Source organism: Lutra lutra, chromosome 4, assembly GCF_902655055.1.
Source record: "Lutra lutra chromosome 4, mLutLut1.2, whole genome shotgun sequence".
Lineage (NCBI taxonomy): Eukaryota > Metazoa > Chordata > Mammalia > Carnivora > Mustelidae > Lutra > Lutra lutra.
Window position 1 is genome coordinate 147177109 of NC_062281.1, and position 15565 is coordinate 147192673.

At 41.6% G+C, this 15565-nt stretch overlaps 1 protein-coding gene across 5 annotated transcripts in view; it reads right to left on the reverse strand.

Annotated features, from left to right (window-relative positions):
• Positions 1–4119: 4119 nt before the first annotated feature.
• NFIA (nuclear factor I A) overlaps positions 4120–15565 on the reverse strand; it is a 371542-nt gene continuing 360096 nt past the window's right edge. For all 5 annotated transcript variants that reach the window (XM_047728046.1, XM_047728048.1, XM_047728045.1 and 2 more), the window contains one exon: positions 4120–11632. In XM_047728046.1, coding sequence (XP_047584002.1) covers positions 11615–11632 — 18 coding nt within the window. In that variant the 3' untranslated portion in view covers positions 4120–11614. The remainder of the gene's footprint in view (positions 11633–15565) is intronic.

Here is a 15565-nt window from a genome sequence, read left to right on the forward strand (position 1 = left end):
AATGGGAGTTCATTAATCAATTCTATTCTGTACATACATGGTATTTTTCCATAATAAACAAATTTTATACATGACAGTATAAATAAATGTACTTTTTGTTTTACTAGGGCTCCCTGTAATGAACTTAAAATCCAAACTGAGTGTGATAGATGGAAAGCAAATGTAGAATATAGGCTTAGGTGTTTCAGAGAGGAATAGAAGCTAGTTCATTCCTCTGAGGTCAAGGGAAGCCCTGTGTCTCCCTAAACGTCAACAAGACTGCTCTAATGTAGCCACGTTCTTTTACCAAAGAGCCAGAACTGGAGAGGTTAAAATGATGACTAGTACCACTTCCCTTGGCCAGCTGTCTCTGTCTGAAGAGACTGGATTTCCCTGTCAGTAACACTGTTGAGGGAAATAAGAACCAGAGCCAGGTGGGACCCTCCAGCTGGGTTCTATTCAATCGAGCCTATTGCCCAATGCTTGGAATTGTGCTTCCCAACACAACCTCATCTGTATTCACTGAGCCATTTGGGCCTTTCTCTCAAGTGACTCAGAGAGAGGTGTAATAACTTACTAATATCATACAGCCAATAAATGGTGGACTCACACATGAGTCCTCTGGTTTCAAACCTGAGCTTCTTTCCACCATGTATTACCTTCCCAGGTGTCAGCATTCTTCTTAAGGATGCACCAACCCAGGGTTGCAAATGATAATAGCTGTCATCTGGTTGATACCGTGTCAGGGGTTCTACCTACATTAATTCATTTGGCCTTCTTCATGATCTCGTAAGGTAGGTACTCTCCTTATTCCCATTTTACAAACAGGAAAACTGAGGCCCCAAATGTCAAGATTTAAACCCAAGTGTGCCTGTCCTCAAACCTACAACTATATTTTTTAAGCTCCCTCTTCCTGCTTCATTGAGGCAGATGTGGAATGAAAGTTTTTTCAGAGTTTATTCAAATAGAGGTCTGGAAATGACAAGGAAGAAGGCTTATGCCATCAAGGCACCAAAAGAATGCCTCATCTCCATATTTTGGAACCGCTTATCTATTGCTCAGTTACAGCACTCACACAGCATTTATGATGTACTAGGACACACCACTGACCCCTTTATGAACAGCAATGCAACAAATATCCAGCACAGTCCTATGAGGAAGGTAGGGGCCGTTTTTATTATTCCCACCTTACCAATAGGGAAACTGAGGCACTTGCCAACACCACAGAGGTAATAAGATGCACGGCCAAGATTCAGCCCAGGCAGTCCTGTACCTGAGTCTGTGCCTTTGACCTCTACATTGTCTTCACCCCAAGCCCTATATCTATACGCTATATACGACCTGTCGATAAGAGTCATTGAATGACTTTAATTCTGTTTTCTTAACTCTGGGGACGCCTGGGTGGCTCAGTTGGTTGGACGACTGTTTTCTTAACTCTGAATAATGAAGACCAAAGTGCCTACTATTGGCCGGAGTCCTCACTGAAAGGTAAAATGACTGATTCCATCAAACTTAACCCCCAAGCCATGTGTGTGTGAAATTGCTCTATTCACTTTGGTCAGAAATGTGTTTTGAGGACCGACTCTACCTTTTTGAGCTGCAGTAATAAGAGAGAAAATATGAAACTTAATGGGATAAGTCACATGAAAGAGCTCAATACCCAGTAGCTATTAACAGCCTTATTACTATCTCTGACCTGGCCGCTCTTTCGCAGTCCCCACAGCCCCAGCCACCCTCCGTCACCATCCTGTCCTGTCTCTTGCTGACCTTCTCCACTCAGCACCTTTCCCTTCTCTCCTCAAGTTAATCTATAAAATTCCTGGCCAACAAACCAGTGGTTCCCAGAGGGGTGGCGGGTTGGGGGATGGCGAAAGAGGTGAAGGGAACTAAGAGTTCACCTGTCATGATGAGCACCGGGTGAGGAATGGAATGGTTGAATCACTGTGTCGTACACTTGAAACTAGTATAACACTGTATGTTAACTTTACTGGAATTAAAATTAAAAAAAAAAAAAAAAAAGCGTTCTCTAGGCTTCCTTGCGGGAAGAGTTTCCTTCCTGGTCCTGTCGGACCGAGGCACAGCCTTGGGACATACTCTGGCCAATGAACCATGAGTGGAAGTGGTGTGGGTCATTCTAGATGGAACTGTTGAAAGCCAGGCCGGCCTTGCCATGCTCCTTCTCCCCCATGCTAACACATCCAGCAATGGTTGAGATGGTTGCTGCTTTGCACCCTGGGTCCTAGAATGGGGACAGTCTCACTGGGACCCCACACAACGCTTTGAAAGATGTGCAAAGTAAGACGCAAGCTTTTATTGTTGGGAGCTGCTGAGGGTTTGGACCTGTGCGGATCACAGCATAGATCTAGCCTCGTCTGACTGAGACATGTTTTATGATGCTCTTAGAGGACAGGACAAAGTTCCCTAATATGCCTGCAAGGCCTTGCACTATCTTGACCGACCTCAGTGTCAAGCTTCATCTTGAACTGAATTTCCTCTCCACTTCACCCCTTCATCTAAAAAGGCCTTACTCCCCTCCCTCAAAGGTGCCAAGTCCAGCCTGCTACTGGCTCTTTGTACGTACGTGCTGTCCCTCTGCCCAGAACATTCTCCTTCCCGCCTGCTCCCTTTGCCTGGTGAACTTCTATCTGTCCTACTAGTCTCAATGGACTTTCACAGCAATAATATACCCTTTATAATCCTCATTACAACTACAGGCTTACCTTGGCTGCTGTGTTTACTTGGACAGTGCTTATTCTGCCCACTGGACTGTATACTTCATAAGAACAGTTGCTCAGTTTTTACTTATTTTCTATCCCTAGCCCCTGGTATAGTCTCTGGCACATAATGGGTACTCAGTTTTTATTGAATAAATAATTGAGTTGAGGGGAGCTTGGGTGGCTCAATCGGTTGAGCATCTGACTTCAGCTTGGGTCATGATCTCAGTGTCCTGGGATAGAGTCCCATGTTGGGCTTTGTACTCAGCAGGGAGTCTGCATGTCTCCTCTGTCCCTCTCCCACTAGTATGCTCTCTCTCTCAAATAAATAAAATCTAAAAAAAAAAAAAAAAATTGAGTTGATGTATTATAGTGATTATAGGATGGAAGTTAGAAGAGACTTCTTGGATTTGAATCCTACCCTGCCACTTGGTTTTTGTATGACCTTGGGTACCTTACTGAGTCTCCTTCTGCCTCAGTTTCCTCATCCGTAAATGGGGGTAAAAATAGTTCCTACAGAGACTGCTGTGAGGAATACGCGGATGAAGATGCATGTGCCGTATGTTTACTCCCGGGGTCTGGTCTCCGGGCTCATCTTTCTACACCCCGTGGGGCTGGTAGTTCTCTCACTGTGTTTTCCATACTCCCTACCCAGATGCCTATGCTTTGGTCAAGCCACTGAAAGACACCACCAGGAGTCTCAGAATAGGAGGGCAGGGAAAGAGGGGGCTTCTTTCCGGTTTCTGCTCCTGTCCACACCGGACAGCACAGAGGATGGATGCACCAACCGCCTCCGGCTCCTTTCAGTGCTCCGCACAACCACGCCTCATCTCCTTGGCAATACTGATGCAGCCGGCTGGGTTCCCCTCTGCGGTGCCAGCACCCGCCACCCCACCCCTCACCGCCCCACCCCGTCCTCTCAGAGGTCTGTGACCACCCATGTGGGGCCCCCTAGCCCCCCTTCCTGGTGACCCCTCTCCATACACATCCAGATCTCAGCTGTGTGGAGTTCCTCCCGGGAGCCCCGAGGTTCTGGTAGCCCAACCTTTCCCTTCTGTGTCCCCAGCTCCAGCGCCGGTGGCTATAATCCTACAGGTCCTCATCACGAGGCCACGGCAGAGCCGCCTCTTAGCAAACCTATCGGACCCTCTTCCTGACTTGACTGGGTCCCGGTATAACATCTAAAGCTCTTCGGACAGTATCAGGCACACAGGAAGCACAGGGGAGTGTTAGGCTCTGCATGTGTTGAAGTCGCTGAGAAAACCCGCAGCGCCCACCCGAACCCCCGTGAAGGGCGCCAAGGGGCTTTGGCATCTTTCAAGGATAAATGATGCAAACTCCACGGGGCAGAAAGGCCGATCCATCCCCTTCACTGTCACTCAAATACAACCATCTGGGTGTGATTTGAAGCAAATGATGACACGACTTCCAGAGCATTAGCAATTTTTTATTTTTCCTTTTTTTGTTGCATAGGAAATGCAGTACTTGCTTCCAGTAATTGTATCGTAATGTGAGAAGGTGGTAGCACTAATGGTTGAATACAGAGTTAAACTAATCCACACCAGCTCAAAAAACCTGTGGAGATTTCATTGAATAAGAATGGACGCCCACAGTGATTCTCAACCAATTACAAATTTTCACAGAACACAGTAAAACTAAAAGGGTAGCTATGAGAGTCAATACAAGTATACGAGAGGCACAGGGGGCCCGGCTCATAGAAACCAATGTCAAACCAAGTTATTAACACGGGGGGGTATTTAGTTTTACAACAGATCTCTTTTCATCTTGGGAAGTGTTCGGTCCCCTCCCCCCGCAATTTGAAATGAAAAAAACCGGAGGTATCTTGAGCGGACAGACTGCCAAGGGTGGTGAGGAAAGGTCCCCAGGGAACTAACTTTGTTCTGTGTAAGAGGTCAGGGGTGTAGGGAAGGGGAATCATGTATTTGCCTTGAAAAGTCTTTCTTGAGGACCTCCGAGAACCCGATAAAGCTCCAGCTCTAGGTCTAGTATCTCGGGGTGACACCACCTAATGCCTTCTCAGTGCAGACAGGCTGGTCTGAGACCAGGAAGAAAAAGAAATATGAAGCTGGCAGCTCTCTCAATCCTCCCTCCCCACACAGCGTGGGGCCTCGTGACCTTCAGGTGAGATGTTAAAAAAAAAATGCTGATTTATATAGACTGTTATTCAAAAAATAAAATAAAATGGAAAATAAGAATAACACAGATAGAATCAAAGGCGGGAAGAGCTTCTGTCATTTTGAGAAGTGGAGCAGAACAGCAGGAAAAAGAGCCCAATTCATGGGACACTACTTGTCCTTAAAAGCACTGTGGAGATAGAAAAGTTCACATTGCATGACCTGGTGAGTGTTTTCTACCATGAAGGTGTTCTGGTTGGACTCAAGGTGGCACTTCCACCATGTATAGAAATATATATAGAAATATATATATATATTCCTGTGGTCCAGACACATTCTGGAAATTAGGGTTTTTTGGTTTGTTTTTTTTTTAATTAAATTGCATAAGGAGCCCACATGTGAAACTCGGGATGCCTGGCACACAGGCGAGGTCCTGCCCCCACACACAGCTGCCTCCCCGCTCTGGTGCGCTCAATGGCAGGCGGTCCCCTATCTTTCTGAGCATTTCCGATACCTACTCCCCATCTCCCCGTTCCCCTCATCTGGTTATGTAACCCTCTGGGGGCATAAAAGGCAGATGAGTGCTGGTTTAGGGGGAAAAAAAAAAGTGAGATGAAGCTGATTTAATTTGGGAAGCAAGTTGTTTCAAATTTAGACCGAAAAAGAGTATATTTAAAAAATCCCGTGTTAATAGCAAACTCCTTTTTCTTATGAATCGGGCCCAAAGTTTGTACAGAGTTTTATTATTGAAGAAAATATTGCAACTGTGCATGAAACTAAATAGCCATGTGATTTCTTAAAGATTTTTTTTTCATTATTTTTTTCTTTTAATATGAGGAAGTCTGGTGTGAAGACGGATCAAGCATGGGTACCTGGCGGAACATTGTCCATTAAGAAAATGCTTCAGGGTCAGCATAGCTTCAGTCGAGGGTTAAGGAAAATGTCCCTCGCTTGGAAATGTCCTCAGAGTGTCCTCGTAGCACAGTTCTTGAAACCCAAACGGTCGTTTTGAGACAAAAGTCTTGCCAGGGAAAGATTTCTGAAATCAACCACCCATGCTTGTCCCCTAGGAGAAAGAAAACAAAACAAAACAAAAAAACAAAACGAAAACAAAAACACAAGTAATACTGAATTTAAGTAAATGTATACCTCCAAAATACTGAAAACAGCCGAAATCAAGAAAAGACAGAATTTGCGTTCTCAGTGAAATACCTTTAAACCTAGCTGACAAGAACCAAGTCAGAAAAAAAGACTAACATAACTTTGAGTAATATTCATACAGTTCACTAAGCATTATGGAATAGCATGCATTAATATTGTAGGGTTATTTTACATCACCTATACCAGAAGGTCCTGACTGACAGACAGCGAAGGCTACCGGTGTAGAAAAATCTTACTTCAGAAGAGCAATATAATACAGATTTCACAGGCACTACATTTTAATATATCAGGTATTATGCTGGTTTTCTTATAATTCTTTCTGTCCTAAAGCTGGCATTATAACAATGACCAAAAAGGCAAGGATTGAAGTAAACGGAAAGTAGATACCAAAGTTGATATAGGTTTTTTTTTTTCTTCAGATAGATTAGTGCATAGTTCTCATGCAGATAAACACTGCTATGCATTTACACTGTTGGAAAGCAGAGTGAATTGAGCCCAAGTTGTCACATTGGTGTAAATCATTTTGTCAGCCTGTAATAGCACCATGTAATGGATTTGCATTAAACATTAAATTGATTTCAGAATTGGTGACACAGTATTCACTACAGTTAAGTGCTATGGAATAGCTTCAATGTTACCTGCTATCTATCAAAGCAATTTTCATCCCACTGCTTTTTTTATTGGAAAAAATAAAAGGAAAACATACACGACACTAATTAGGCAAATGCACAGCCTTGGACTTGGAGAAGGCAGAGCGGGTTTACTGTCAAACAGTAAATACATGCATTGACTTCAGGACGAACTTGGCCTTGGAAGCCGATTTGAATGAAAGCTCTGCCGGTGGGCAGTGCAGCTTTCTGAGACCGTCCTAGGACAGATCTCGGAGGGCGGGTGGTGAGGTGCCACTGAAGCTCTCCTTACATTACCATGCCAGTTGTGTTTGAAATTTGTTCTATGGAGGCCTGCTACCGGGGGAAAAACACTGAAAGAAAGGAAAGAAAGAAAGAAAGATGGGGAGACAGAGAGAGACAGAGAGAGAGACAACCACCACTATGGACAAAAAGACATATCCAGAGACATGACGCAAAGTACATTAAATGACATTCCTAGAAATCCCTCCCCTCCCCCCCCAAAAAAATCACAGGGAAAAAAAAGGTTTTTCTTAATCCAGATTTCGTAAATACTTTTTGACAGAATTCAACATATACGGGGATAAGGGTTTGAAAAAGTAAAAGGCAAACTTCTTTGAGATGGGTTTTGCATATTCCTGTGGGCTGACTGAACACCGTGACTCTGGAAAATTTGGGTTCCCTTACACTTCGACTGTCAGAGAATGAAGATCGCAAGCGTGGGGGAGGTGTACCTGTTGGCTTGTGGGGGAGGGGCGCCCACACCTGACTGCGGGGTGGGGGTGGGGAGGGGCTGACACCAATAACTGCCATGCCAGGGTGTGAAGAAACTTCTAGAAAAAGTTCACTCGAACCTCAGAGGAAAGTAACAGGCTCTGGGATGGAGAGAGAAAGGGGCCTCTGCCCATGAATGATCAGAAAAGGAGCATTTTAGTGGCAGGGGGATGGGTCAGAAAAAAAAAAGCATATAGAAAAATGATCAGATTTAGTGTTTGTGCCTCTGACTTCAGTTCCCAAAGAAAAACCACAGAGAGTGAGTTGAGGGACTTCTCTTTGTCAATATTGTTAATGCCATTTGATGGGAGAGAAAAAATTCCAATGTGTCTCAGAATCAAGGGCAGGGCCTTTAATTGGCCAGCCCTCAGCCTGTCAGTCTACACACCCCAGGTAGCAAAGTCTTCCTCAAACATCTTCGCTCGGCTTTCATCTAAAAAGGTAAACACTCGGATTGTTGGTGTTTCTTTTTTCCTGCTTGATCACAACTGAACTACAGTTTCCTGCTGCTTTCTGGACAATGAAACATGAACAAAAATGTAACTTAGTGTATTTAATACTTGACCCCTGTTCGTTATCACCCTAGACTGCTTCCTTAATGTTTTAAAGCCTTTAAAACATTTTTTTTTCCTGCAAATCTGTTCAGAGTTCCCTAATTTTAGCTTCATCAAACTTAATACAACAAAATACCTTCAAAAATACAGCATACCTGTAACGTCCATTTACAATGGTTTTTCAGTAGACCTATACTTCTCAAGCATAGGAATATGCTATACCATTGAGAGAAAAAAAAATAACTGTATTTAAATACTTACAAAAAAAAAAAAAAAAAAGGAAACAGGAAAGTTTTAAACTTAAATCCAGTTCCCAAAAGGGGGAGGGGTTGGAAAGAAAGAAAAGCAATTCTATGAACGCTGCCTTTATAATGGACAATCAGAAATTTCACTAGGCTAATTTGACAGAAATTTTTCCTCATTTAAACAACATTACAAAAGTCCTGCATTATAAAATAGGGTAGAATAAATCAGTGTAATCAATAAAACTATACAACAATACAAATTACATATCTTCTGAGTGGGCAGTTTATTCTCTCTCTTTGCAGTCATGACTACAACATGCTCACTAAAAACAACTAAAACTGCCCAAACTATTGCTTAGTTTGTTTTATTTTAAAAAAAGGGTGCAATTTTATTGTATATACAACCAATTTACTGGTAATACCTTGGCTTATCGCAAGGTTCTGACAAAATGTTTGTCTAGGCTTTTTTCCCTTCACTGTGAAGCACTGAAAGCTGCTATTTTTTTTTGTGGTTTTTTTTGTTTTTGTTTTTTTTACTTTTTCTTTTTTTTTAGTGCACATATGTCATAATAAAGTAATGCCCAGCTAAGTGCTATAGGGGAAGGCAAAGTATGCTGGCTGGCTATAGGAAGTGACACCATATACTGACAATCACACCATACAACAGCGCCAAACGACTATTCAACCACTTATCAGACACATATGAAAATCCAAAATGTTTTATTTTATTTTTTTTTCCTTAAATAGAGATAACCAGTAAACAATTTTCAGAACTTGGAAGTTTAAAAACGTGCATATAAAAATGGGCATTATATACTTTTTATTGAATGTGGATTGACTGCAGTCTGCTAAGAAAAATGGGGTGTGGGAGCTGAAGAAAAAGGAAGTTGTCTTTTTTTTTTTTTAAGGCTTGCTTGTGAAAGGAACAGTTGTAAAAACAAAATTGCTTGAAGCAGGGTCAGCTTAGTGCTTCACAGTTTGACTGCTTCTCTAAGAGGAGCCCTTCCTGCGCACGTGCATTCAAAAATCACAAAAAAAGTACAAAGACAAACACCTAAAACACACTGCGTCAAGTGCAGCACCGACTTTGGTCAAATAAAAAAAATAAAAGAAAAATTAATAATCGCTAAGCTTTTCTACACGATATAAGCAGGTATTGCATATTTTCATATATCTGGGGCGGGGAATAAAGGAAGACTCCAAATAAATTGTAAAATGCAGCAACATCCAAAATACTGATATTCTAAGCCATCTACAGATCTCAGAATAGCACTGCCACTGACCACAGAGGACAATAAAGACTACTCCTATCTGCGGAACAACTAACTCTCTATTTAGTTCTAGATGTTGAAACTGACGATGGCTGACATAAAAGTCACATTTACAAAAAGTGTCTCCAAATGCTTGACTAGGGAAAAACCCCTTTCAATAGAGGAGCATGTGCAACAATTCCACAAATAATCGCTATCCAGGGCAAGGCACATTGATATGGAATTTTTGTTTTCGTGCAAATTAAGGAAAAAAAACAAAACAAAACAACATTGTTTCGGGGGGAAAGATGAGGAGCAAAGTGTCTTCCCAAGAATTTCAGTTACTTGATTGTATAGGACAGTAGTAGAACCCTTCTGAAGGGCTGAAAAACATAGTTTAAAGGCAAGTGCCTAGAGTAGGGATTACAATATTGTGTCTTAATGCACTCTACTTTATCCTACATTAACTATATAAAAATTAGTTACTAACACTAGAACATGCAGAGACTTTCTCTGATCAGCAGGGCTTGCCAACCAGAACGTATATATATGTATAGTATAGGAAACCTTCTTGAAGTTGCATGGGAAGCAAAGGGGTGCTTCGCTGTCTGGTAGAAAAATCACTTGCACTTTTTTTTGTTTTTTTTTTTTTTGTTTTGTTTTTTGTTTTTGTGTGTGTGTGTGTGTATTTTTTTTTTTTTTTTTTTTTACATAAGCTACAGGACATTTGGGGGTGCAAACTTTTTTTTTTTCCCTAACAGGTACCCTTGATCTGAGTGGGCACCCACCAGCATTTGTGTCAGTATTGGTTTATTATTATTATTGTTATTTTTTTTTCCCCATAGCCCAGTTCAGGGGCGCAAAGGTCTTGAAAAGTTCTGGACAATCTCTGGTACAATGAAGTGTCTGATAACTGATAAATCCTATGTTGCTGGATACATGTAAAAATTTTCAGAATTGGCATAATTCATTATAGTGACTTCTAGCTTATAAAATTAACAGATACCATGATTTCATTTTAGTTATGTGCTTTGATAACAGAAAATAATTAATTAGCATTTAATGTAGTTAACATATTGTGGTAAAAGCACCATTAGATTTGTTTTTTTTGTTTTTTTTTTTAAATTTTCCTTCAGTTTTTAAAGGGATACAAGTTTAACAATAAAAAACATAAAAAGCAAAAATAGCTCCCCTTTTTCTTGCAAGGCTGTTTTTTACCCCGATAATTTAGAGTCCCGGGGTGGAAGGACTTGAAAAACAAAAATAGAATTTTCAACAATCTCTATCTTACAAAGATATTTAGCTATCCAATGAAATTGCACTTTACTCATTTCAAAATTCGATTGTTTTGATTGATTCCTGTCAGTTTCTGTCAAAACAGACCATCTTCCCCATTTCCATGTGAATTTGTGTGTCATTGTTGAAATTGTTGAAAAAAATGTTTTTTTTTTTTTTTTAAATGTAAGTGCAGCATTTCACAACTTTTAAAAAACTGAATAGTAGTAGTAGTAGTTTGTCATTTCGGAATTGTTCTGCAATGTGAGTGGATTCACTGTCCTTGTGGGCCATGTTATATATTTAACTGCTGACTGCTGAACCAAACCAAACTAAAAGAAAAAATAAAAAAGGAACATAACTGCATTTTCTTTTTCCAATATGTTACAGAAAAACATTGCCCTTTGACTGTCCCATAAGTTATATATTGCAGATCTCAGCTACTACGAAAGATTTAGTTCTCCATGTGCCTCTTGATGACTCAAGGAGGCTCACACCTGTGTGGGTAAATTCATGAAATACTGTGAAACAGCCAGGCTCCGTAAGGAAAGTGTGTTACAACGGGAAGTCAGTGAGCAAGGGTAGACCTCCACTAGCCACGTCACCTAATGCTCACGCTACCACGGAAAACACTCCAAATGTTACAAAGCCCAACCATTTCCAGCACCATATGAGAAAATTACAACAGTCCCTAAAGTATTTAAAAAAAAAAATCCCAAAAGGTTATGGCCTTTGCTGTTTGACCATAATGCTCGCTGTTTCCATGTACAAGTTGATTTGATTCTCCCCTTCCACTGACAGTGAAGTTGTAACCGCGCTGGGTTGAGGACGCGTCCATGTTACAGTGTTGAGAAGGGGTCAGGTGGTCTGTCTGGTGGATGGTGGGACGCTGCGACTTTTATCCCAGGTACCAGGACTGGAAGACAAAAGGAAAAGAGCGATTAGGGGTACAATTTGGAAAGTGACATATTTTAGAAGTCGCTCTTCCGACTGTGAAATTGGGATCTATATTAGGAATGAAGTGGGGGAGGGGGAGGGTTTTCTGGGACTGGAAGAGAGGAGTGATAGACAGTAGTAAATCCTGAGTCACTGAAGCTGATCTTAATCCTCCGAAGTTGAACCTCAGTCTTCATTGGGACTTGCCAACATTCAGAGTGTTTCTCAGAAATGAAGTATTTATGTCCACTTGAAATACGCATATGGGTTTCGCAGTCGGGTGGGGCAGCTGCAGGAGGGTGAGAAGCTTGATCATCCTGTCACTGAGTCCTCAGTGTCCAGCACAGTGCCTGGAGTAGAAGGTTCTCCACAAAGAAGTATTGAATGAATGGACAAAGGGTGAGGGAAGAGGCTTCTTGTGTTGATCAATGTCTACTTGGAGGATTTTCACATCTCCTTTTCCATGAGATGGAGGCACTGAAGACAGTGTCGTGACATTCTTTGCATGGGCACAGATGATCAACATTGATATTAAAATAAGTGGAGGTGAAGTATGAAAAAGTGCTGCATGCAGAGTCCTGGGTGACTTGGGCAAGTCACAGCACCTCTTTGATACCCAGTTTCCTTTATGTGTGCCTGAAGTGGATTTCATGAGGTAAAATGCTCCTTTCAGTTCAATATTTGTAAGATAATTTTTCACAATGACATAGAAGAATCCAGTGGGATTAAGATTTCATCCTATTGGGCTGCCATGATGTCCAAAGGACAAAAATGAGGCCATTGCATAGTCCTTATTCTTGCTTTTGTTCATTTAGTACTTACTGAGAGCATTCCATATACCTGCTGGGCCCAGTTACGAGTCACCTTTTCCTTTCAAAAATCCTTAGGGACTGGCTTTGGACAACAGTCTGGTGATACATCACTTTATGGGCCAGCACTGCTTTCTCTGTTAGCTAAACAAAGTGACCACTTATGGTCTAATCTCAGAGTCGGTTTCTCAAGTGAAATGGGGAAGTGTTTGGCTTTCACCAACTTTTCCCTAGAGATACCCTGCCAAATTCACCACATTCATCATCATTCACAGAAAAATTGTCAACTTCCAGCAAAAGTGAATGTCTCTGAAATCTCTGAGTTGGCAGTGTCAGAAAGGGGCACCTTCCAGTGGATTCAGTCAGATGAAAGCTCATCGGTGCCCAAGAAATTCAATTAGGTAAAGGACGGCCTCTGATCCCAGGGGTGAATGGCGCAATGATAGCTACGTGGATACCTACCAGGTATGAAATTTCCTGGTCACACAAGCTACCTTTGATTTCCAGAGAACTTGAAAAACCCAAGCCTAACCCGAAAAACGACTCATCCTGTGTACTTTTAGATGTTCTTCTTTGACCACATGCTCGGGGGAACACAATAAAGCCTCTTGTGTCCCGAAAGGAAATCATCCTGGCAAAGACACGCGGCCTAAATCTAACTGGACAAAAGGAAGAAGACGGGAAAGAGAGGAGAGGGGAGGCAAGGCCAGAAATGTATTTCCAGGAGGCCTCTCCTCACAGCTAAGGGATCCAGGCGCGCCTCAGCTGCGGTCTCTCACTCACAAAACAGTCTCCAAGTTTGGGTGCAGAGAATAATGCTTACAGGATTTCTGTTCTCACACTTTTTAAGTCAGTTGTGAAATTCCAGCCTTCTTCAATCTGACGCTGCATAGTAGCTCTCGAAGCAAACACCGGGGACCCAGGGAGACGGCAGGGGGAGCAGTTTTCCATACCACAGTTTCTGGACACAACCTCAGCGCACTACAAAAATCTGCAGTGGCTCTGCACTTCTCTTAAAAAGCAAAGCAAAAAAAAAAAAAAAGTTTCTTCACACATCTTACTATTCAGTGTGTGCCTTGCCGACAAGGTTACCCCAGAGCAGCTCTGTAATCCTTCACTGAAATAGGCTTTATTGATTGCTCTGGTCTATTGTTCTCTTTTCAAGTCCCCCAAGTTCAAGTTCATCCTGGTGTTACATCATGTCTGGTTGCTAAGAGCAACCAGACAGACCCAGACGTGACTATCATTAGCAAGAAACCCTCCGCTCTCCTCCCACCAACCTTCCAGTGGCTCTGACGTAGCAGGCCCACTGCAAACACATTGAAGTATTTATTCTGCCTAATTTATGACCGACAGAGCAAGCAAGACCCCCACTCCAAAAACCAACACTGTTGTATATTTAATTAATCTGTCTTTCTCTGGCACTTGGGAAAGTTAGACAAAGGACTAATTATTGTGTTTCACTCTCCACACTTTTCTTTGGGGGGGGGGGTGAGTATTTGCATGGGAAAGAAAACTACAAGGCCTAGCAATGCGCCCCCCCCCTTTTTCTTTTTGCCCTATTGACATTTCATGAAATACTTTAGCTGCTTAAGGGAATTAGAAAAAAAATGCAATGTGAATGTTACTCCTTCTGAGTTGGTATTCAGTAACACAAATCAACTCATGACATGTTTAAATTTAAATGCTAACCACACACTCTCAGAGTTACTTTAAAGGTTAGTTTTTAATCAATAGAAGTTGCTGACTCCGGGTTTTTGAGCTGCACACTGCAGCTCTTGGGCTTTTGTCTACCGTTAGAGCTTTCAAACTTTTTTTTTTCCTTGAGATGATTTTAGCAATGATTTTCAGACACAGAAGGCTATTGTGCTCTGACCAGCAACATGTCAATAGAGAAGCGAGTTGCCCTGTGGTGTGGTGTCAATATGACTCCTGAAGGCATGGGTTGGGGGTCTTTAATAACCCGTGAAAAAAACTTAATTAACCCTTTCAGGCCCAAACCAAAACCTATTCTTAAACTTTTTCACTCCTGTAATTTGACCATTAGTACTTATTTCAACATCACACTAATCTTCATGACAATTAACCCAGCTACTTGACCAAGGCTTTCCCCAGAATGGGAAATCAATCGGTTAGGGGAAACCACACAGGGAATTTGTTTTTTGTTTTCTGCGGTTTTTTGGAAGTGGGGGGGATGTGGTCTCTTTGATGAAATCATTTATTTGCTGAGATGGCAGATAAACAGAATAATAATAATAATCAAAAAACTCATCCATTTCACTGCATTATCTTCTCACAATCAGTGTGTAGCTGAAGATGCTCCTAATTTCTTTATGATGAATGTGAGAGTTACACATGTAATATGCCACTCGATTTCTAGAAACTTCCATGAACTACTAGTAACATCAAATGGACAAGACAGTGTTTGGAAAAGCTCACTTGTCTCTTGTGATGTTTTCTTAGAAAATCTATTAAGCAAGCAGTGCTAGTTTTAAAACGTCACTTGAAGAATGACTCCGAGCATTTTTTTTTCCTTGGGTCATACAAGAGAAATATAAAAATACTCCTGAGGTTGTTAAATTGTTGGGGTTGAGTAGCAAATCACTGGGAAAATGGTGCCATACTAAACAAAATTCATTTATGGAGAGTCAAAAAATTGTCTTCAGACATTTACTGACACAAGCTTACATTTCATATGGTTTCTGCCTTCATATTTTATAAACCCCTTAATCTAACCTACTGTATCCAGATGGACTACAAAGGAATCTCTGTCCCTTATCTGCAGAGAGTTCCAATACTACAATACAATATAGGACGATGTTATCTTGATACATTTACATTAAGGAAGTAAACACAGAGCTTTGATCTATTTTTTCCCTCAGAGACTTCCAGCTATCGTTCGGAGATCCATAAATCCACACTCCCACAGAGGCTCCAGTTCAGTAAAATTACTCTGTTACATTCACCGTTTCTACAGTTTGGGATGTGCTGGGGGAAGCGGTGAGGGGAGGTGGTAATTGTCCTCTCTCAGTGTTCAAGGTGAAACATCAAAAGAAACCTGCAGTCCAGGACCAGAGCTCAGCTTTCCTTTTCTCCAGTCAAAT